At 38.3% G+C, this 22,064-nt stretch overlaps 1 protein-coding gene across 1 annotated transcript; it reads right to left on the bottom strand.

Annotated features, from left to right (window-relative positions):
* Positions 1 to 6,549: 6,549 nt before the first annotated feature.
* Positions 6,550 to 20,207, bottom strand: LOC111579658 (arfaptin-1-like). Its single transcript, XM_023287036.3, has 8 exons — positions 20,027 to 20,207; positions 17,494 to 17,577; positions 14,397 to 14,475; positions 13,505 to 13,623; positions 12,313 to 12,534; positions 12,070 to 12,227; positions 10,586 to 10,760; positions 6,550 to 10,447 (listed from the first exon to the last, which is right to left on the bottom strand). The coding sequence occupies exons 2-8, from the start codon at positions 17,560 to 17,562 to the stop codon at positions 10,304 to 10,306; spliced, it is 966 nt and encodes a 321-aa protein (XP_023142804.1). The 5' UTR covers positions 17,563 to 17,577; positions 20,027 to 20,207; the 3' UTR covers positions 6,550 to 10,303.
* Between the last annotated feature and the right edge of the window lie 1,857 nt (positions 20,208 to 22,064).

Here is a 22,064-nt window from a genome sequence, read left to right as displayed (position 1 = left end):
GCAGCATTTTCACAGAGAGACGGAGAGGAAAATCAAACATCCTGGATCAATAAAATAAAAGCAGCATGGCTCAAAAGCAGTAAACAGAGGAGGAAGGTGTTGGAGATCCATCCAGCATGGTGAAACATCTTTCTATACATGATGAGCAGAGGAGAGAGGAAACGTCTGTAGAGGCTGGAAACATGGAAAAAGTTAAATATTGATAGAATGCAGAGACAAAACCATCACAAAGAGACACAACTTGACATGAAAGGAAGACAAAATGACAAAAACAAAAAACCAAGCAACAAAAATGAGACCCAAAACAACAAAAACGAGACACAAAACGATATAAGATCTTTCCGTGCTGATTTAGTATTTCTTTGTGGTAATTTTGGTCCTTTTTTTGGCAATTTTGTCTCTTTTTGTGGAAATTTTGTGTCCTTTTGTGGGGATTTTTGGTCTTTTTGTGCTGATTTTGTACGTGTTTGTGGTAATTTTGGCCCTTTTTGTGGTAGTTTGTGTGTTTTTGTGGTGATTTTAGATCTTTTAGTGCTGATTTTGTATTTCTTTGTGGTAAGCTGGCGCTTTTTTGGCAATTTTGTCTCTTTTTGTGATAATTTTGCACCTTTTGTGCTGATTTTATGTCTTTTTGTGCAAATTTAGTGTCTTTTTGTGGTAATATTGGCCCTTTTTGTGGTAGTTTGTGTGTTTTTGTGGTGATTTTAGATCTTTCTGTGCTGATTTAGTATTTCTTTGTGGTAATTTTTGTCCTTTTTTGGTGATTTTGTCTCTTTTTGTGGAAATTTCGTGTCCTTTTGTGGGGATTTTTGGTCTTTTTGTGCTAATTTTGTACGTGTTTGTGGTAATTTCGGCCCTTTTTGTGGTAGTTTGTGTGTTTTTGTGGTGATTTTAGATCTTTTAGTGCTGATTTTGTATTTCTTTGTGGTAAGCTGGGCGCTTTTTTGGCAATTTTGTCTCTTTTTGTGATAATTTTGCACCTTTTGTGCTGATTTTATGTCTTTTTGTGCAAATTTCATGTCTTTTTGTGGTAATATTGGCCCTTTTTGTGGTAGTTTGTGTGTTTTTGTGGTGATTTTAGATCTTTCTGTGCAGATTTTGTATTTCTTTGTGGTAATTTTGGTCCTTTTTTGGCGATTTTGTCTCTTTTTGTGGAAATTTCGTGTCCTTTTGTGGGGATTTTTGGTCTTTTTGTGCTAATTTTGTACGTGTTTTTGGTAATTTCGGCCCTTTTTGTGGTAGTTTGTGTGTTTTTGTGGTGATTTTAGATCTTTTAGTGCTGATTTTGTATTTCTTTGTGGTAATTTTTTGGGTTCTGTAAAGCGTCTCGAGACAATTTGACTGTAATTGACGCTATATAAATAAAATTGAATTGAAAAAAAAAATTGAATTAATTTTCCAGCTTTTTTAGTTATTTTAATTGCAGTTTATACCAGAACTCGAACGTGTTTTTTGTGTGTCTATCTATGTACTTCTAGGGTCTGTAACTCTGAAAATATTCATAGATTCATTTATTATTCATTCATTAATTAAATAAAGTTACAGTAGATTTAGAATAAGCTGATTCTAGAGGAGGATTTTTCTCAGATTTGGTTGATTTTATGTGGAGTGATGCCTCTACAACAGCTGTTTGGCACAGAACAGTCTGATTAACTTCATCACAGTAAAGCTGAAGAAGAAAAAAAGCAGGAAACAGTAACAGCAGGTTTTCCTCCTCGCTGTGATTTCGGTTGGTTTACCGGCTGCTTGTTGCTCAGCAGTCTGACAGATTAACTAACACTTTCTCCTCACTCCAGGATTTAGCAGCAGGTCAGCAGACGACGCCGTCAGACGGAGTATATGTGTGACACCAAACTATTCAAAGGCCTCAACTGTTCCAGACGGGGGGAAAAGACCAACCGTGGCTTACAATTATTTCACTAATCGACTGTTTTCCGGATCAAGAACTTTCACACAGGAAATGTCCATCGATGTGTCTCAGAAATAATCCACAACCGTCACAGAAACTTAATTCAAAACACTAAAAATAACCTGGAAACTAAACATTTATAGAGAAATGAAACATCCAAGAAACGACCTGAACTTAGAAATTATCCAGAAACTAAAAAAAAGTAAATTCTAACACAATCTGATAAATTCCTACAACAAATCCAAGAATCTACTCAGCAACAACCACCAAATATCCCAAAAAACTATTCCAGAAATCCAGCCAAGAACTTACTTAAGAGTTACCAGTAAATATCTAAAAAAATCCAACAGAAATAACCAATAAAGACCCAACAAATAAAACTAAGAGTCTACCTAGAAATAACCACCAAATATCCAATAAACCAACCAACAATATAATTGGATGAAACCATTAAAAACAGGATTCATTAGAGACTATCTGAGAAACCAACAAGCTATTCGCGTTTCTTCAGCAGACTGGGCACAAAGACTCGGTCTCCGTAGAAACCCAGTAAAACTCCCCGAGGAGGAGGCCTTGGTCTAATTTACCCGACAAACAGCAGTAAACACAGGTGTTTGTGTGTCTGTGGGGGTGTCGGAGGACCCCACACATCGATGCCCACTCATTAAACGACATCAGCATGAAGACCGCATCGCTTCTGGCTCGGTTCTGGTGAATGACAAAAATTAGACAAAAAATGACAAAAACAAGGCACAGAATGACAAAAATGAGACTCAGAACGACAAAAATGAGGAACAAAACGACAATAATGAGACGCAAAATGACAAAAACAAGACAAAATGACAAAAACAAGACACAAAATGACAAAAACGAGACACAAAATGACAAAAACAAGACACAAACGAGACACAAAATGACAAAAACGTGACACAAAATGACAGAAACAAGACAAAATGACAAAAACGAGACACAAAATGACAAAAACAAGACACAAAATTACAAAAAAGGACAGAAAACAACAAAAACGAGACAAAAAAAGGCTGCATCACTTCTGGCTCGGTTCTGGTGGTTAAAAACCAGAAAAATCCCCCTGAAGGCTCTTTAATATAGAATATAATACATATAACGGCTCCATCTGAGGAGGAGATCGGGTTCAATGCTGGCCAAGCATCTCCCCGTCTCCTGGTTGCCAAGGCGACGGGGGACAGACGGTCCCGAACGGGGTCCCGCTTTGTAAAATGTCAGCGCGCCACGGCATCACTGGAGCTCCAGGAGGGTCAGGGGGTCGGCCGGAACGCTGAACCCGATAACGAGGCACCATGACCGGGCCGCGGTGGGCCGGGAGGTCCAGGAGAGAGGACCAGGAGGAGACGGAAAAACGTTCTCCGTGATCCGTTAGATTCGCTTTAGCCATTCTGAGGATGATTCAGGCTGATGATTTAAACCTTCTGGGTCAACAAAAGTACCCGACACTGTCTTTTTAGCTCCAAGAAAACATTTAGAATGTAAAAAAGCAACGTTAATTCAAGAAACGGCCAAATTACAGCCATAAAAGTTGCTTGTTTCTGCAACTACAGAGCATAAGATTAAATTTAAAAATTATTTTAATGGAGTCTCATTGGTTTGACGTGACATTTTGACAAAAAACACAAAAACAAGACACAAAATGACAGACATGAGATAAAAAATGATAAAAATGAGACACAAAATGACAGAAATGAGACACAAAATGATAGAATCGAGACACAAAATGACAAAAACGAGACAGAAAACAACAAACAAGACACAAAAAGAAAAAAATGAGACACAAAATGACAAAAACGAGACACAAAATGACAAAAAACGAGACACAAAATGACAAACGAGACACAAAAAGACAAATGACAGAAACGAGACACAAAATGACAAAAATGAGTGACAAAATGACAAAAGCAAGACAAAATGACAAAAGCAAGACACAAAACTACAAAAACGTCATCTACAGGTTATTGACAAAACACTGCATAAAAACCACAGAAATATCCAGAAAGTCACTCTCAAGTCGGTTTGAGCACAAAAGCACTGAACAATATTATAGAATAAATAAAAATCTAACCACACAGGTGTCGTTAACCATGAATTAGGGATTTAAAAACACATTAAAGTCAATTTAAGAGTCACATAAACGACGCCGAAGTCTAACAGAGACCAGAAACCATCTGACGAGTCCTGATCTGAACACTACGGAGGCTGGATGTCGGTTTATTCTGACAATCGGTGAAAATGTGACCGGAGTCTGGTCGGTGTGGAAGCATCCTAATCAGCCTGTTAGTGTGATGTGACGCTGGAAAGAACCGGGTTTAAATGGATCCGAACTCACCGGAGGAACCGAGTCCAGCCGCTCCGCCGCCGGAGTCCAGCTGAAAAACGTCCAATTTTACCGGAAAAACGGAGCTCGCGACTCCGACTGACATCCACAGACAGCGCGCGACTGACACTGACGGTGAGAGCGCGCGTGGGAGAGAGAGAGAGAGAGAGAGAGAGAGAGAGAGAGAGAGAGAGAGAGAGAGAGAGAGAGAGAGAGGGGTGGGAATCCCGGCCGACTGCGCATGCGTGCTCACTTAGGTGGAAGGGGGTAGCTGTACACGCCCACCTGCTCGCGTGTGTGTGTGCGAGACTCAGATAAGCTGAAGCGGCCTCACCCTGGGCAAACACACACACACGCGCACACACACACGGTCAATACAGATATCAATGATCAAACACAAACTAGTAAATACTTAATCGAGAATCAATACTATCAATACCAGCAGCATGCTAACGTCATCCCACTGAAATAGAGGGGTTTTTAGCATTAGCATGAATTAGCACTAATTCGAATTATGTGGCACAATAATAGTGCAGGTGTGATGTTTACATATGTTAGCATGTTAGCATGCTAACACTTGCTAATTAGCAGGATAACAAACTGAAAGCTTTCATGGTTGTGGTTGGTTGTTAATATTTTGATCTGATGGGGGCGCTAGAGGAAAAACTAAAGGAGCAAAACCATCCATCCACATGTCCATCCATCCGTCTGTTCGTCCATCTGTCTGTTCATCCATCCATTTGTCCATCCATCCGTCTGTTCGTCCATCCATCACGTCCATCCGTCTGTTCGCCCATCCATCCGTCTGTTCGTCCATCCACCTGTCCATTGGTCCATCCATCTGTCCATCCATCGTCTGTTCGTTCATCCATCTGTCCATCCATCCGTCTGTTCGTCCATCCACCTGTCCATCCATCTGTCTGTTCGTCCAGCCATCTGTCCATCCTTCCGTCTGTTCGTTCATCCATCTGTCCATCCATGCGTCTGTTCGTTCATCCATCTGTCCATCCATCGTCTGTTCGTTCATCCATCTGTCCATCCATCCGTCTGTTCGTCCATCCATCTGTCCATCCATCTGTCTGTTCGTCCAGCCAGCTGTCCATCCATCCGTCTGTTCGTTCATCCATCTGTCCATCCATGCGTCTGTTCGTTCATCCATCTGTCCATTCATCTGTCTGTTCGTTCATCCATCTGTCCATCCGTCTGTTCGTCCATCCATCTGTCTGTTCGTCCATCCATCTGTCCATTCATCTGTCTGTTCGTCCATCCGTCTGTCCGTCCATCCATCTGTCCATCCGTCTGTTTGTCCATTCATCCGTCTGTTCGTCCATCCATCTGTCCATCCGTGTTTGTCCGTCCATCCGTCTGTCCGTCCATCCATCTGTCCATCCGTCTGTTTGTCCATTCATCCGTCTGTTCGTCCATCCGCCCGTCCATTGGTCCATCCATCTGTCTGTTCGTCCATCCATCTGTCCATCCATCTGTCTGTTTGTCCATCCATCTGTCCATCCATCCGTCTGTTCATCCATCCGCCGTCCATCGGTCCATCCGTCTATCCGTCCATCCATCCATCCATCCATCTGTCCATCCGTCCGTCCATCCATCTATGCATCCATCCGTCCATCCATCCATCCAGAAATCTTCTCAATAAACAAATATTAAAGGGACTTTATTGCATAATATTTGGAGATAAAAATATTCTGAATACTAAAACAAGAAAGGATTTTTTAAAAAGTAATTAAAGTGACTGAAACCTGGCGTAGCTACAATACCAGCTTCAAAGTTCTTGACGAGTTTCACTTTAAAGCAGTTTTTCTAAACCGTCCTGAATCCGAGTCTCTGTGAGAAACTCTGTTGGTGAAAATGATCCTGGATGCAGAAACAGAACATTCAGACAAACAGGTTTGTGTTGCTGTTGCCTGGTGAGTAATTGCTTCTCTCTCTTTAAAGCAATCAGAACAACGGGACCACAAACACAGTGCTGTTATCCTGAAATCACACAAACACATCACTGAATACCAAATAATTCACGTTTGTCTTTAGACCCACAAATTTAATTATATTCACAGGAATGAGCAATAAAATAGAAGTACTATCTCTTAAATTTACTTAATCTAAATCTTAAAGGTAAGCTCCTACATGAATATTTTGAAACAATTCAAGAAGATGTGTCTTGACAAAACTAAATCTTCTGTACAACATTTTTCAGACTCAAATATGAAATGAAAACCTGAAACCACAGCAGCTTTAACTTCCACTAATCCCCTCAGTTCGGTTAAGAAACAAACAAAACTCAGCTTTGGACCATTTTTTCGGCTTTATTTGGCAGCTCTGACATGTAAACATTTTGACAGGATTTAAACTCTTCTCCACACTTTGGTCCTCGTTTGGCTCAGATGAAGAAAAAAATCCTGGTTTTATTTTCAGTCCAAAAAATCCCCAAACACTCCTTCACCTGCCGAAAACCCCCAAACTGTCCCTGAACAGACACTTTCACTTTAACAGCTTTAACAGGTTTTTCTTTCCTAATTATCACAAGACGACTATTTGTAGTGATTCCTATCATAATCAGACATTTATCTCATTTATATAAAAATAATTATTAGTCTTTGGCACTAAATTAGGTCCACTCATTGGAGTTTTTCTTTAAAAAATCTGAATTCAAGGTTGGTTTTTGTTGCTTCCGGAACTCCATCAGTGAAACGGTAATGCTGCTAGGAGAACTATGAGTTCAGATTATTAGAAAATAAAGACAATTCCAAAACAAAATCATCATCATGACGTCAAAAAAACACACAAAGCTAATGAACAAAAAAAGAAAAGCAGAATTAAAATGTTCTAAATCCACCAGTAGCAGATGGAGTTCAGTCTGGAGCTCATTTTGGTCCCTGAACGCACCACAGGAGGTCGGGTGGAGTTTCCCTTTCAGAGAATCTTTGGTCGTTATTGCACAAAAGTGTTGTTGCATAGTTGTTGTTGTTGAGGTAAACAAACAAACCAAAAACATTCAAACGCGTCAACAAAACAGCTTCAAGGTCAAACGGAACATGAACGCAGCAAATACAGGGCTCCAAACTCACTTTAACATTGGTGCACCGGAGCGCCTTCAGCCAGGTCGCAAAACTGTTTACTGATGTTCCCTAAACGCCTCACAGTCATTAGTCGATGCTGCAGTTTCCAGAGGTTCCCTAAACGCCTCGCAGTCATCAGTAGATGCTGCAGTTTCCAGATGTTCCCTAAATACCTCACAATCATCAACAGACACTGTAGTTTCCAAAAGTTCTCTAAACATCCCAGTCATCAGTAGATGCTGCAGTTTCCAGATGTTCCCTAAACGCCTCACAGTCATCAGTAGACACTACAGTTTCCAGATGTTCCTTAAACACCTCACAGTCATCAGTTGACACTAGTTTCCAGATGTTCCCTAAACGCCTCGCAGTCATCAGTAGATGCTGCAGTTTCCAGATGTTCCCTAAATACTTCACAATCATCAACAGATGCTGTAGTTTCCAAAAGTTCTCTACACATCCCACAGTCATCAGTAGACTCTGCAGTTTCCAGATGTTCCCTAAATGCCTCACAGTCATTAGTAGACACTACAGTTTCCAGATCTACTGATGACTGTGAGGGATTTAGGGAACATCTGGAAACTGAGTGATTAGTTTCCAGATGCTCCCTAAACACTGAAAAATTCATCAATGAATGCTGCAGTTTTCAGATGTTCCCTAAATGCCTCACAATCATCAACAGAAACTGAAGTTTTAAGATGTGCCCTAAACACTTCGGAGTCATCAATAAATGCCGCTGTTTCCAGATGTTCCCTAAAGGCCTCATAGTGATCAGTGGAAGCCGCAACTTCCAGATGGTCCCTAAATGCCCCGCAGTCATTAGTCGATGCCTCAGTTTCCAATTCTACTGATGACTGTGAGGCGTTTATGGAACATATGGGAATTGAAACATTATTAGGTATCTCAGTTTCCAGATGTTCCCTAAATGCCCCGCAGTCATCAGAAGACACTACAGTTTCCAGATATTCCCTACACGCCTCACAGTCATCAGTAGATACCTCAGTTTCCAGATCTATTGATGACTGTGAGGCATTTAGAGAACATCTGGAAACTGGGTCATTGGTTTCCAGATGTTCCGTAAATGCCTCACAATCATCAGTACATGCTGCAGTCTCAAGATATTCCCAAAACATCTCACAGTCATTAGTACAGTTTCCAGATGTTCCCTAAACACTTCAATTATCAGTGAATGGTGAAATTTCCAGATGTCCCCTAAATGTCCCATAGTCATTAGTAGATGCCTAAGTTTCCAACTCTACTGATGACTATGAAGTGTTTAGGGAACATCTGGAAACAGATCCATTAGTAGATGTCTCAGTTTCCAGATGTTCCCTAAACGCCCCAAAGTCATCAGTAGACACTACAGTTTTCAGATGTTCCCTAAATGCCTCAGTCATTAGTAGACACCTCAGTTTCCAGATGTTCCCTAAATACTTCACAGTCATCAGGGAATGCTGCAGTTTTCAGATGTTCACTCAACGCCCCACATTCATTAGTAGAGGCCTCAGGCATCTAGGGAACATCTGGAAACTGAATCATTAGTTTTCAGATGCTCCCTAAATGCCTCACAGTCATCAATAGACACTGCAGTTTCCAGATGTTCCCTAAACATCTGACAGTTATCAGTAGTTTCCAGATGTTCCCTAAACGCCTCTCTCGTCTCCATCAGTTCCTGCAGCTGTAACCAACCATGAGGACTTCTGACGTCACATTTACCTGGAACCAGGTGAGTTTTTCTACCTGGACAGACCTGCTGAAGGTCAGACGAACCGTTCCACCAATAAAAAGTGATTTCCTGTGGAGCCCTGGAACGCTGAAGCTCTGGAGCGTTAAAGAACAGGAGGACAGAACAACAGGAGCAGTGGAGATAAAACAGGGTTCTAACGTTCTTCTGGGAGCAGTCGGCTCACGTTAGTCTGACGGTTTGTTTCTGAAGTTCAAAGAGAAGCTTAGAGCCTCAGAGGATTAGACGGATTTAGTCTCCATCACAGAGACGAGGAAGATTTTCAGAATCTCTTCCAGAACAAACGCTCTGAGGCTTTTTCCTCCAGAAAACCTCCAAACAAACAGCCGAACAGAAGCTGCAGATCATCAAACCCTCCGAACCCCAGCAGACGGATCCTGATTTTAAACTCGCTGAAGCTCGTATATCTCTGAGATATCAAGTCTTGTGCCAAACAGAACGACACGTCTTCTGTCCCTACGACACGAAACCAGGATTCTTTAATGTTAGAAAAACCTGGAATCAGCACGTCTGAACAAATTCTGAGACATTTTAAATGAATTTCAAGTCATTTGATTCAGATTTGTAGTCCTTTTTTGACCATTTTAACTCTTTTTGGATGAATTTTAAGTAATTTTGAACAGCTTGAGTCATTTTGAACAAACTTTAACATTTTTTGACATATTTTAACTAATTTTAAATAATTTTGAACTATTTTAAACAAATCTTGAATCATTTAGGAACTTTCTGAGGCTTCTTTAATGTTACAAAAACAGTAAAAACCTGGAATCAGCATGTTTCTGAGGTGTTACCAACAATAAAGAAACAATAAAGGCTCCAAATGATGTAGATATTTAACTATTTACATGTTTAATCAGCCTCTCTGCTCAGCAGAAACACTGCCTGCAGTTCAACCTAAAAACTCAGAATTGGACTGTTATTAGAGCAGTTTATTTTTGGTAAAATTTTAGATATAATATGTAGATTTTCATGAATTTGAAACTCAGATTTGTTGAATTTTTCCAGCGTCTAGTTCAAAGAAAGTAGGAAATCTGACGTTTCTTTCTGTTTCTACAGTTTCTGATGAATGCGGAGTGATTTTGGTGATTTTTTTTAAAACTAACATTTTGTTCCAACATGTTGGGGTTCAGAGGATTAAATAAATAAACCCACAGATCAAAACATCACTGATTTCTAGTGGAGTTCTCCCAAACATTTCCCTCACAGCTCCGTGGATCCGTGGAGCTCCTCTGCTGTCAGCTCTCCTCCAACCAGGACGGAGCGTCGCTCAGGTGTTCATCTACCTGCCGGATGTTGTGTTCCAGGAAGCGGTGGCAGGAGGTACTGTGGGCGGCAACAGCGCTGTGGAGCAGCCACAGCTGGTTATGGAGAACTTTAACCTGCAGACAGACGGACAGAATTACCCAGAAAACCCACAAACATCTCCACAAACTAACAGAAGCTGGAGACCATCAAACAGATGAAGATCCAGGTTCTGATTCTTCTCTCAGCTGATCAGGAACATCATGACACCTCACCTTGTTCTCCTCCAGCAGCTTCACTTTGACCGACAGGTCATCTCGGACCTTCTGGTAGCGTTCCCTCTGGCTCTGGAAGTTCTTCTGGGCCTGCTCCAGTTTGGGCAGAGTGCCGGTGTTCCGCGGTCCGAGGTTCAGCTCCTCCAGGTCGACCCGGAACGCATCATACTCGATTCTGGAGGAAGGAGAGCAAAACATCAACTGACCCACATCCTGTTCAGTTTATCTGTCTGATAATTAGAACCCAAAACTAAGTTCTGCAAAAATACTCTGGTTGGGTGGTTGGTTGGATGGGTGGTTGGTTGGTGGGATGGGTGGTTGGTTGGATGGTTGGTTGGTTGGATAGGTGGTTGAATGGGTGGTTGGTTGGTTGGATCGGTGGTTGAATGCGTGGTTGGTTGGTTGGATGGGTGGTTGGTTGGTTGGTTGGGTGGTTGGATGGGTGGTTGAATGCGTGGTTGGTTGGATGGGTGGTTGGTTGGTTGGTTGGGTGGGTGGGTGGTTGGATGGGTGGTTGGTTGGGTGGGTGGATGGTTGGATGGGTGGTTAGTTGGTTGGATGGGTGATTTAATGGGTGGTTGGTTGGTTGGATGGGTGGTTGAATGCGTGGTTGATTGGTTGGATGGGTGGTTGGTTGGTTGGTTGGGTGGTTGGATGGGTGGTTGAATGCGTGGTTGGTTGGATGGGTGGTTGGTTGGTTGGTTGGGTGGGTGGGTGGTTGGATGGGTGGTTGGTTGGGTGGGTGGTTGGTTGGGTGGGTGGGTGGGTGGATGGGTGGTTAGTTGGTTGGATAGGTGGTTTAATGGGTGGTTGGTTGGTTGGATGGGTGGTTGAATGGGTGGTTGGTTGGTTGGATGGGTGGTTGAATGGGTGGTTGGTTGGTTGGATGGGTGGTTGGTTGGTTGGTTGGGTGGTTGGTTGGTTGGTTTTCTCTTTCTGTGGTATTTTCACTTGTTATTGTTCTAGTTTTGCACCTTTTGTTTGTGTGTTTTTGTGGTGATGTTCGGTCTTTTAGTGTTGATTTTGTATTTGTTTGTGGTAATTTTGGTCTTTTTGTGCTGATTTTGTGTTTTTTTGTGGAAATTTCGTGTCTTTTTGTGTTAGTTTGTGTGTTTTTGTGGCATTTTTTGGTCTTTTTTGTGGTAATTTTGAACCTTTTGTGCTGATTTTTGTGTCTTTTTGTGGAAATTTCATGTCTTTTTGTGTTAGTATGTTTTTGTGGCGAATTTTGGTCTTTTAGTGTTGATTTTGTGTTTCTTTGTGGTAATTTTGGCCCTTCTTTGGCAATTTGGTCTCTTTTTGTGGTAATTTTCCAGCTTTTTAGTTGTTTCAGTTAAATTTTTATTCACCAGAACTCAGATGTGTTTTTTCTCCTAAATGTCATGGTTCTATCTGCTGGACTGACGAAGTTCTGAGGCACAGAAATGATGGAAAAAGTCCATTAAAAGAGTTAAATCTGGAGTGGTGACATCACTTCCTCCCACCTGGCAGCCTCATACTGCTTGGCGTTGATCATGGTGTCCTCGATGGTCTTGTTGATCAGCGTGTTCAGGTCGGACGTGAAGGCGTTGATGGCCATCGTCAGAGTCTCTCCGCTCTTGGACAGAAACTTCTGGGCTTCGGCGTTCACTCCGAACTCCACCTGAAGGTAAAGGGTTTTATTATTAGTCTGTGTTTCAGATTCACTCTGGATCAGTGAAGTTCTCTTAGCGCTGTCAGAGACTCACGTGCAGCGTCGGCGTCTTGAGGCTGAGCTCGGTGAAGGCATCTCCCAGGGTCTTCTGGGTAACGGTGAACTGAGCCAGTTGATTGGACAACGTCTGAGCGAGTCGGGTCACCTGACTGTAGCGCTGCCGGTCGTCTTTCAGCAGCTCCAGTCGGGGTTCCAGGTCCAGATCCACGGTCCGAGAGCCGCGGCCCATCTTCTCCGACAGGGCCTGGCGGGTCGCCTGCAGGGAGAGCAACGCTGTTGACCACGCCCAGAACAACAGACCACGCCCATAATATCAGACTACTGGCCATATTCCCTGACAAAAAAAGATGCAAAAATGCCACAAAGATGCAAAAATGTCACTAAAACATGCAAAAATACCACAAAAAGACACAAAATCTCATGAAAGATGCAAAATGTCACTAAAAGATGTAAAAATATCACAAAAACACACAAAATGTCACGCAAAAATGTCACAAAAAGATGCAAAAATGACACTAAAAGATGCAAAATGTCATTAAAGATGCAAAATGACACTAAAAGATGCAAAAATGCCACAAAAAGACACAAAAGGTCATTAAAGATGCAAAATGTCACTGAAAAGACACAAAAGGTCATTAAAGATGCAAAATGTCACTGAAAAGACACAAAAGGTCATTAAAGATGCAAAATGTCACTAAAAGATGCAAAAATGTGACTAAAAGATGCAAAAATGCCATAAAAAGAAGCAACATGTCAATAAAGTATGTAAAAATGACACAAAACACACAAAAAAACACAAAAAGATTAAAAAAAATGTCACTAAAAGATACAAAAATGACCCAAAAAGTTGCAAACATGCCACTAAAACATGCAAAAGTGCCACAAAAAATGCAACAATGACCCAAAAAGATGCAAAAATGTCACTTAAACACTTATCCACTCACCATAAAAGTTGCACAAATGTCACCAAGACACAAAAATCTCACTAAAAAATGTAAAAATGACCCAGAAAGTTGGAAAAATGCCACAAAAAGATACAAACATGTCACTATAGTATGTAAAAATGACACAAAAACACACAAAAAACACAAAGATGCAAAAATGTCAGTAAAAGATGCAAAAATGACCCAAAAAAGTTGCAAAAATGACCACACCCACAAATACTGGCCATATCCACTGACCACACCCCTAACATTCCCTGGCCACACCTGTCAGACTCCGCCCACCTTGTACTTGCTGATGCTCCACCTTCGGACTCTCTGCAGCGTCTCGCTGGCTGTTTTCTGGTTGGTTCCAAGAACCACCACCGTTCCAGTCAGCGGTTTCTGGGGCGTCACTGGGAGTTCTGGGAGGTCAGAGTAAAAGCCTTAAAAACCTCTTTAAAGTACAAATAATAAACTGCATTTCTACAGAACCTTTAAAAACTGCAGTTTAAGCAGCTACATTCAAGTTTTAAAAACATGTAAATACTGATATTACCAAAATAAAAGTTGATGTGAGAAAATGTAGAAATAAATTAAAGACATTCATTTAAATTAGGTGTTTTTCATTCCCAGAATATATTACATTATGTATATTGTTATATTATTTATCAATTTATTTATGTATTTAATTATTAATTCATTATTCATTCATTATTAAGTCTTTTTTCGGACATTTTTGAAATAATTTTGGACAAATCATTGTAAACAAAAGGTTCAAACCCACAATGACACAAAAAACAATAAAGAGTTCTGGTTTTTGGTTCCTTCAGTGTTTCATAAAACATGTCACATGTCTTTCTCTCACAGAGGAAACACTTCAAGTAGTTTTGAAATGCTTAATTAAAAAACAGCAGTAATTATATGTGGAGTTTTGCTAAATTAAGCATTAAATAAATAAAAATAACTATTTATAAATGATTATTAATTCAGATATTATTATTAAACCACTGAATATCGCACAGAAATTTAATAAATGTGGTGTTGAAAAATAATAAATCAAACTAGTCCTTTGAAAAATGTTCCTTTTTGAAAATAAAAATCGATTTATTTAATGATTACATGTATTCAATAAAAGTTTTGACTCATTTATTTATTTCAGGATTCATTTTCACAGCCGTTTTGTTTTTATTTTTACCGTTGTTTTGCTCCGTCTCCATGGCGACCTGCAGCGTGGCGTCAGCTGACCTGGTCATGGCGTCTTCACCGTCTGCTTCCTGTGAAGGACATGAAAGTTACATTTTCCTGCATTCCTCGAACGTATCGTCACCGCCGACTCCACGGGGGAGGGGTCAAAGGTCACGCCGGAGTCACAGTAACCGTGACAACCGACGGAGGATCGCCGCGGGAACCGGGGTGCACGAGGGCCAACCGGAAGGAAAGGCTGTGAGGTCGCCACGGAGACGATGGCTCTCCACTGTGATTGGCTGCAGCATGAAGAGGTCAGACGTCACGGAGACGGTCACCTGACGCAGGTGAGAGTTAATAATTACTAATTATGTGCTCTTTCAAAACCTTTCTTTGTTGGTTTGCTTCTTGTTTTGACGCCTTTTAATTCGATTGAATTAAAACTTTATTGACCAATCAGAGGAGGAGTTACAGCTGTTGTCTCCTGATGAGCACATTAGCATCTTATCTGGTTTTTATTTTCACATAATTAGAAATTAATTAATCACTAAAGCCTCCGGTTACAATCTAAACTCCTCCAAACTAATAGAGAACGTTCCCACAACATCAGCCAATGTTAACGTCAATGTCAAGTTTTAGTCTCTGCTGCTTTACACTTTGGGAATATTTGACAAACAATCAACATTTCTGACATTTTAGAGCCCAACAGCTGACTGATTCATTCAAAAATTACACTAGAGGATGAAAAAATAACCTAAAAGGTTGCAAAAATGCCACAGAAAGATGCAAAAATGGCACTAAAAGATGCAAAATTGACCTAAAATTCTGGAAAAAATGTCACTGAAATTTGCAAAAATGACCTAAGAAGTTGAAAAAAATGTCACTAAAAGTTGAAAAATGCCACAAAAAGATGCAAAAATGTCACTAAAAGATGCAAAAATTACCTAAAAAGTTGCAAAAATGTCACTAAAAGTTGAAAAACGCCATAAAAAGACGCAAAATGTCACTAAAAGATGCAAAAATGACCCAAAAAGTTGCAAAAAATGCCACAAAAAGATGCTCAAATGGCCCTAAAACACGCAAAAATGTCACAAAAAGACCATTTAGCCGAATGAATCACACAGAAAGTTGTCTGGTGTCCAGGAGAAGGTTTTCCTGATTAATCTGATCATCAGATAAAAACTCCTGCAGCCTCGAGGTGTGAAGCTAGAATTACATAAAACAGAAGACAGGTGAATCACCTGCTGACTCGCTGCTGTTACCTGTCGTTAGTCACCGTGGACTACAACAATGGCCGCCTTATCGGAGCGGTCACAGTTTGTTTTGGTGGCAGCAGCTGATAGCTTTGTAGCAGCTGTTAGCTAATGGATGCTTCAATCAGGAAACACTTGGAGCTTTCCAACGCCCCAATTTTTCCATTTTTTTATTCAAATTCAAGTAGTTCAAGTCCAATGAATAGCTTGAAATGGGACAAAGGTAAGTGGGGGGAGGGCGTAAAGGGTCATTCTCAGATCTTTTGGGGTCATGTTTGGATCTTTTAGTGTCATTTTTCATGTCATTTTTGGAATTTTTGGATCTTTGGAGCTCTACTCAGAACCTTCTTAAGATCCAACAGTACAAAATGCAATTTCTTGCAACTTTACAACTGGTCTAAATATTTCGATCAGGAGTGTACGGACTATATATTACACTGCTGATGGACATAGGACTGCAGACAGACGCTCAACATTTTCTAGCAACAAGTCTGACTAGTTGGTCAGCCGGACAGTTTAAAGTGGAACCTTCCCCCAGGGGGAACTGTTTTCTCTGAAACTGGTTCCACTGGAACAGTTTCTAAGGTGGAACACGAAGCTCCTGGTTTGGTGAAGTTTCTGATGCTGAGTAAATCTAACGAATATGGTTGAAGAGGTTTGAAACTCTTATCTTTAAAACAATCACCGACATGACACCATTTACCAGAGAGAAACTTCCCAGTAGTCCTTGAACGCATCATCTGCTGGAGAAATTAAACTTCTGCTCAGTAAAATGAACGGATGGACTTTTACTTTTAAGAGTTTGATCTGATAAAGTTAAATATGTGAGTTTTATAAATGTTCGGCACACCTGAACTCACTTTATTCACAATATTTTACTCAGATATTACATCAGTAAAGCGGCCCACAGGACATTCACAGTTAAAAATTTACAAGTAAAAGTCAGTCAGTTCAAAATTAGAGATAAAAAGAATTACAGGATAAAAAAAATTCAGAATGTGAACCAGAAAGTCTAAACGATGAGACAAAAACCTGATTATGAGCTAAAAAGCAAAAAACTTTAGATTAAAAAATACAACTATGAGGCCCAAAAAAAAACAAAACGCAAAAATGCCACTAAAACATGCAAAAAAGTTACTAAAAGAAGCAAAAATGCAACAAAAAGATGCAAAAAAGACACAAAAAGATCCAAAAATGTCAATAAAGAAGCAAAAATACCACAAAAAGATGTAAATAAGACGCAAAAAGATGCAAAAATGTCACTAAAAGAAGCAAAAATGTCACAAAAACATGCAAACATACCACAAAAAGTTGCAAAAATGTCACAAAAAGATGCAAAAATACCACAAAAAGATGCAAAAATGTCACTGGAAGATGCAAAAATATCACAAAAAGATGCAAAAATGTCACTAAAAGAAGCAAAAATGTCACAAAAACATGCAAACATACCACAAAAAGATGCAAAAATGTCACTCAATGAAGCAAAAATGACCCAAAACTGGCAAAACTTGAGATTAAAAAGTACATTTTTGAGATAAAAAGTCAAACATTAATTTAGCAAATACTGACTGGAAGGTAGTGAAACTTATTCAAGCTCTTATTTAACAGGCTTTTTTTTTAAAAGTTTTTTTTGTAAATTTTTGTCAAAAAATCTGATTACATTGATCATGATTCAGTGTTGAAGAGCAATAAAAGTGGAAAAACCTTCCTGATATTTCATCTAAATCACTTTATTCTTCACGTCATTTAAAAATTCACCAAAATGAACAGTTTGCTTGAAGTTTTCAGGTTGAACTGCAGGAAGTGTTTCCCACTGGACCAATAAAACAAATGGTCAGCTTCATGCCGTCTCACCATTGGACGAGAGTCTTCTTTAGCTCCGCCTCCTCTCTGCTCCGGATCCACCTCAACCTCCGTCATCATCTTCGTCTTCTTCTTCTACACAAAAAAAATCTGTTTTATTTGTTGTTATTCCTCATAAACAGCTTTTATTATTATTATTTATTCTTATTTATTTCTCCATCTTCAACAGCAAAAGCACATTATTGGATCTTAATCTGGATATTTTGGTTGATTTATTCCCAAAATATCAACGTATTTCATGTTTTTTCTGGATTATTTCTTAAAAATTTGCACATTCTGTTGCTCTTGTACATTCAAGTGATTTTTTCTATATCATATTTTATCTATTTTTGTTTTATTTCATCTTATTTCATTTTACCTTTATTTTATACCCTAATATTCTGTGTTGTCCTGTTATTTATCCCTTTATTGAATATTAATGCTGCTGTAACAGCTTAACTTCCTTTAATGAAGTCATCGACAAGTCGAAAATGATCACACATTTACAGGTTTATTTTCAATAAATTACAAAATCTGAAGAATCGTCACATATATTTATGTAAACCTGGAAATAATCAGAATCTTTAAGGGTTTAGAAACATGCTTGATCAGAAATAGACATTAATGCACGTTTTTAACTGTTTTTAATGAATAAATTCAACACAAACTGCTGCAGCCTGAATGTTTCAGAATAAAAATCATTTTTTACTGTTGTCTTCCTCCATCTAGTGGCGGATTCATGCAAAGAACGAACCTCCAAACAAAAATTTCCAATGCTGTTTATTTTATCGCACGGGCTGTTTTTTAAATGAAAAAAATGCTAAAATTGAGATTAAAAAAGTCAAAATTTGACAAAATTACGGGATGAAAAGTTAAAATTCTAATTATTGAACAAAAAAACCCCTAAAATATCATAAAAATTCATACTATGGAGGCAAAAGTAAAACTTGTGAGATGAAGAAAAGCAATTTTAAGACAAAGAAAGTAAAAATAATGATTTTAAAAACAGTCAAACAAATAAAAGACGATAAAAGTTCAACTTAACAGCAGCAGGATGATTCAGGAATCAGAGCGTTTATAGAATAAGTGGGTCAAACCTGCTGCTTTCCTGCATGAAGATGTTTTATCTAACGTGAACTTTAACACTTTCCTGTCAAAGGAAATAAAGTTTTATCTCCTGAAACTTTACTGACAGTCGGCTCAAAGTGCAAATGCCTCAGAAAACTGTGAATCATCCTGAGCAGCAAATCTGAACGTTATCCTGAAACTGTGTGAGCGTGCACGTCATAAACACAGCGTGCACGTCATAAACACAGCGTGCACGTCATAAACACAGCGTGCACGTCATAAACTAAATGTGCATTACACAACGGTAAAAAACACTTCCACTAAAGGTGAATTATCTGAACTTCTGCTCAGTAAAATAAACTGATGGATTTGACTTCTGTCACTGAGTTTAAGCTGAAAAAGTTAAATATGTGGGTTATAAAGTTTTATAAATGTTTGTAGAAATGTTCTGCACACTTTTAGTCACCTGAAATCACTTTATTCAGGATATTTTACTCATCGATGAAGTAACCTGCAGGATTTTCAGTTCAAAATTTATAGCAACAAGTGAGTTATGATTAAAAATATTCATCTTAGCTCAAAATTATGAGACAAAACAAAAATCAAACTATCTAAATGTTGAGATAAAAATCTGATTATGTGGTAAAAAGCAAAAATATTGAGGTTAAAAAGTACATTTTTGAGAAGATTAATTTAGTAAATACTTACTGGAAGGTGGTAAAAATGTATTCAAACTCTTCTTTTACATGTTTTTTATTTAATTTATTTTTTTTCATTCCTTGCCGACAAAAGTAAATGAAAAAATCAGATTAAATTGACCTTTTTTCAGTGTTGAAGGGGAATTAAAATAGAAAATATTTTATTTAACTTTACATTTAGGAGCCACTTCATTCATGATATTTTACTCATCTATAAAATGACCTGCAGGATTTTTACAGCAAAACAATTGAGAATTAAAAGTGAGTCATGATCAAAAATATTCAAAATTGAGATAAAAAGTTCAAATATGAGACTAAAATAATTCAGACTGTCAAAACGTTGAGACAAAAATCTGATTATGAGGTAAAAAGCAAATTCTTGAGGTTAAAAAGTAGATTTTTGAGAAGATTAATTTAGTAAATACTGACTGGAAGGAAGTAGAACTTATTCAAAGTCTTTTTTTAGATGCTTTTTAAAAATATATATATATATTATTCCTTGTCCAAAAAAAATTAGATTCAATTGACCTTTTTTCAGTGTTGAAGGGGAATTAAAATAGAAGATATATTATTTAACTTTACACTCAGGAGCCACTTTATTAGGAACACGCTAGCTTAGCTGTTAGCTTGTTCCTGTTGACACAAACAAACCGGTGTCAATAAAAGGTGAATAAACAGAGTTAGTGTCGATAAATGAGGCGTTAAAATGCGGATTAAACCGGTTTATTGTGACATTAAACAGCGAACAGCAGCTCGGAGACACCAAACTCGGTTCTTACCTTCAAATCAAACTGCGTCCGGTTCGTCCTCCGACCGTCAGCGTCTCATAGTTTGGACCCCAGAAGGTTCCTGAAGGTTCCTGAAGGTTTCGTCCAGAAAAAAACGAACCGATAAAAGTGCTGGACCAAAACAACCAGAAGTCGGACAAACCCAGGAAGTGTTGCTGTGCGCAGGGGGACGCTCGGTTTGGACCGCTGCGCTTCCCGGAGGGGCGGGGACGTCAAGCGGAGGGGCGGGTAGTCATCCGGAGGGGCGGGGACATCCAGCGCTCATACGGAATACTTGAAAGTACATCGTGTACAAATACCGCGTTTAACAAGTTACTGCAGCAGGAGAACAATCAGACGGAGGCTCGCTGTCACCGGCGACAGAAAAATAAAGATTGATTTAAATTTTAATGGGTAAAAATGTTCTAATTTTATAGATAATTTGAATACTAACAGAGTATTTAACATCATATTATCCATCTATCATCCATCCATCATCCATCCATCCGTATGTATGTATGTTTGTATCTATATCTATCTATCTATCTATCTATCTATCTATCTATCTATCTATCTATCTATCTATCTATCTATCTATCTATCTATATAGATATAGATATATACATATATACTGCAGAGTTTCAACCTTAAACTGTGAATAATCAGGTATATTTATATACATAATATTTGGAGGTCTCAACCTTAATATCTGCATTAGTCGGTAAATTAGTATTTTACATCATGTTGAGGGATTTCAGTTGAATTATTTAAATTTTAGGAGGAATTCAGATAAATATCTAGGAAGTGGTCAGTACATTTCTATAATAATTGATCCTGAATAAACCTGTACATTAATCTGATGACAGCATTTAGAAAATCTGAATCTATCAGGTCTTTAAAAATCTGTCCCAAATATTTAGCTCTGTAAAGTGATATGATTAAAATGTGGATATTATGTGATAATACAAAGTTAAACACTGCAGAATCTAATGTTGATATTCAAATTTTACAGACAAATTTCTGTTATCTCTAAAACTGTAAAGTCTTACCCATGAAATTTAAATCAGTCAGGTTCATATTTAATAAATGATATTGTCATTTAGTAGTTGTATTAATATTATATATATTAATAGCAAAAATAATATTTTAGAAACGTTTTAAAGTGGTCAGTGAACTTATAAATTCATGATATTGTTGGTTCTAAACCATTTAAACCACACAGGATGATTTGTATCATAAATAATATTCAGGATTTCAGCGTAATTATTTAAATTAGTCAGGACAGTTTGTAAGATATATTGTATTATACAGTAATGAGCTAAACCTTAAATTCCTTAAAGTCTGAATCCTTCAGGTAGTTTTACAGTATACATATTATATTATAGGGTTGTGACCTTAATATTTAAGCTTTGGAACATTAAAACTTTAAATTGGTTGGTAAATTTATCTAATAATTGATGTTAGCGTGAATATTTAACTATCAAGTGAATTTATAGAAATATCATTGTGAGATTTGAACATTGAAATGTAAATTAATCGGTTAAATGTGCATTTTATATAAAGCTGCAGCCTTCATATCTACATTAATACAGAAAACAAACTTATATAACTGTGGGGTCTAAGTAAATGTGTAACATCATCGTGTTTTGCTGCTTCACACTCAAGTTTTAACATCATTCTTCTCCACATTCTTGGTTCTTGTCTAACCCTCATGTCGTCCTGCGGGTCAAAATTGACCTGTTTTAAAGTATGAAAATGTGGGAAAAAAATATATATTTTCACAGTGAAACTTCTGATGTCCACATTTTCAACATTTTTGGGAAATCTTTGAACATCTTTTGGTGGAAAAAAAGAAATGTTAAAAATGTTCTTAAAGAAAATATTAGAAGTTTTACTGATATATATGGAATCACTTTAGATATTTTTAGGATTTTTTGGAGGATTATTCTCATTTTTTGAAAATATTTACAAGAATTTTCTTGCCAAATTTGGGGGATTTTTTAAAATAAAATTTTTAAGGGAAAATTTTAAGGAATTATTGGAATTTTCT

Source organism: Amphiprion ocellaris, chromosome 23 (genome assembly GCF_022539595.1).
Source record: "Amphiprion ocellaris isolate individual 3 ecotype Okinawa chromosome 23, ASM2253959v1, whole genome shotgun sequence".
Classification (NCBI taxonomy): domain Eukaryota; kingdom Metazoa; phylum Chordata; class Actinopteri; family Pomacentridae; genus Amphiprion; species Amphiprion ocellaris.
This window is presented reverse-complemented; position numbering and strand designations above follow the sequence as displayed.

Excerpts from the sequence above, each read along its gene's own strand:
- LOC111579658 (XM_023287036.3), bottom strand. The coding sequence starts at position 17,562 with ATGATGACGGAGGTTGAGGTGGATCCGGAGCAGAGAGGAGGCGGAGCT. Across the intron at positions 13,624-14,396 it reads GGAGACGGAGCAAAACAACG|AACTCCCAGTGACGCCCCAG; the intron begins GTAAAAATAAAA and ends CTGACCTCCCAG. Across the intron at positions 10,761-12,069 it reads AAGCAGTATGAGGCTGCCAG|AATCGAGTATGATGCGTTCC; the intron begins GTGGGAGGAAGT and ends TCCTTCCTCCAG.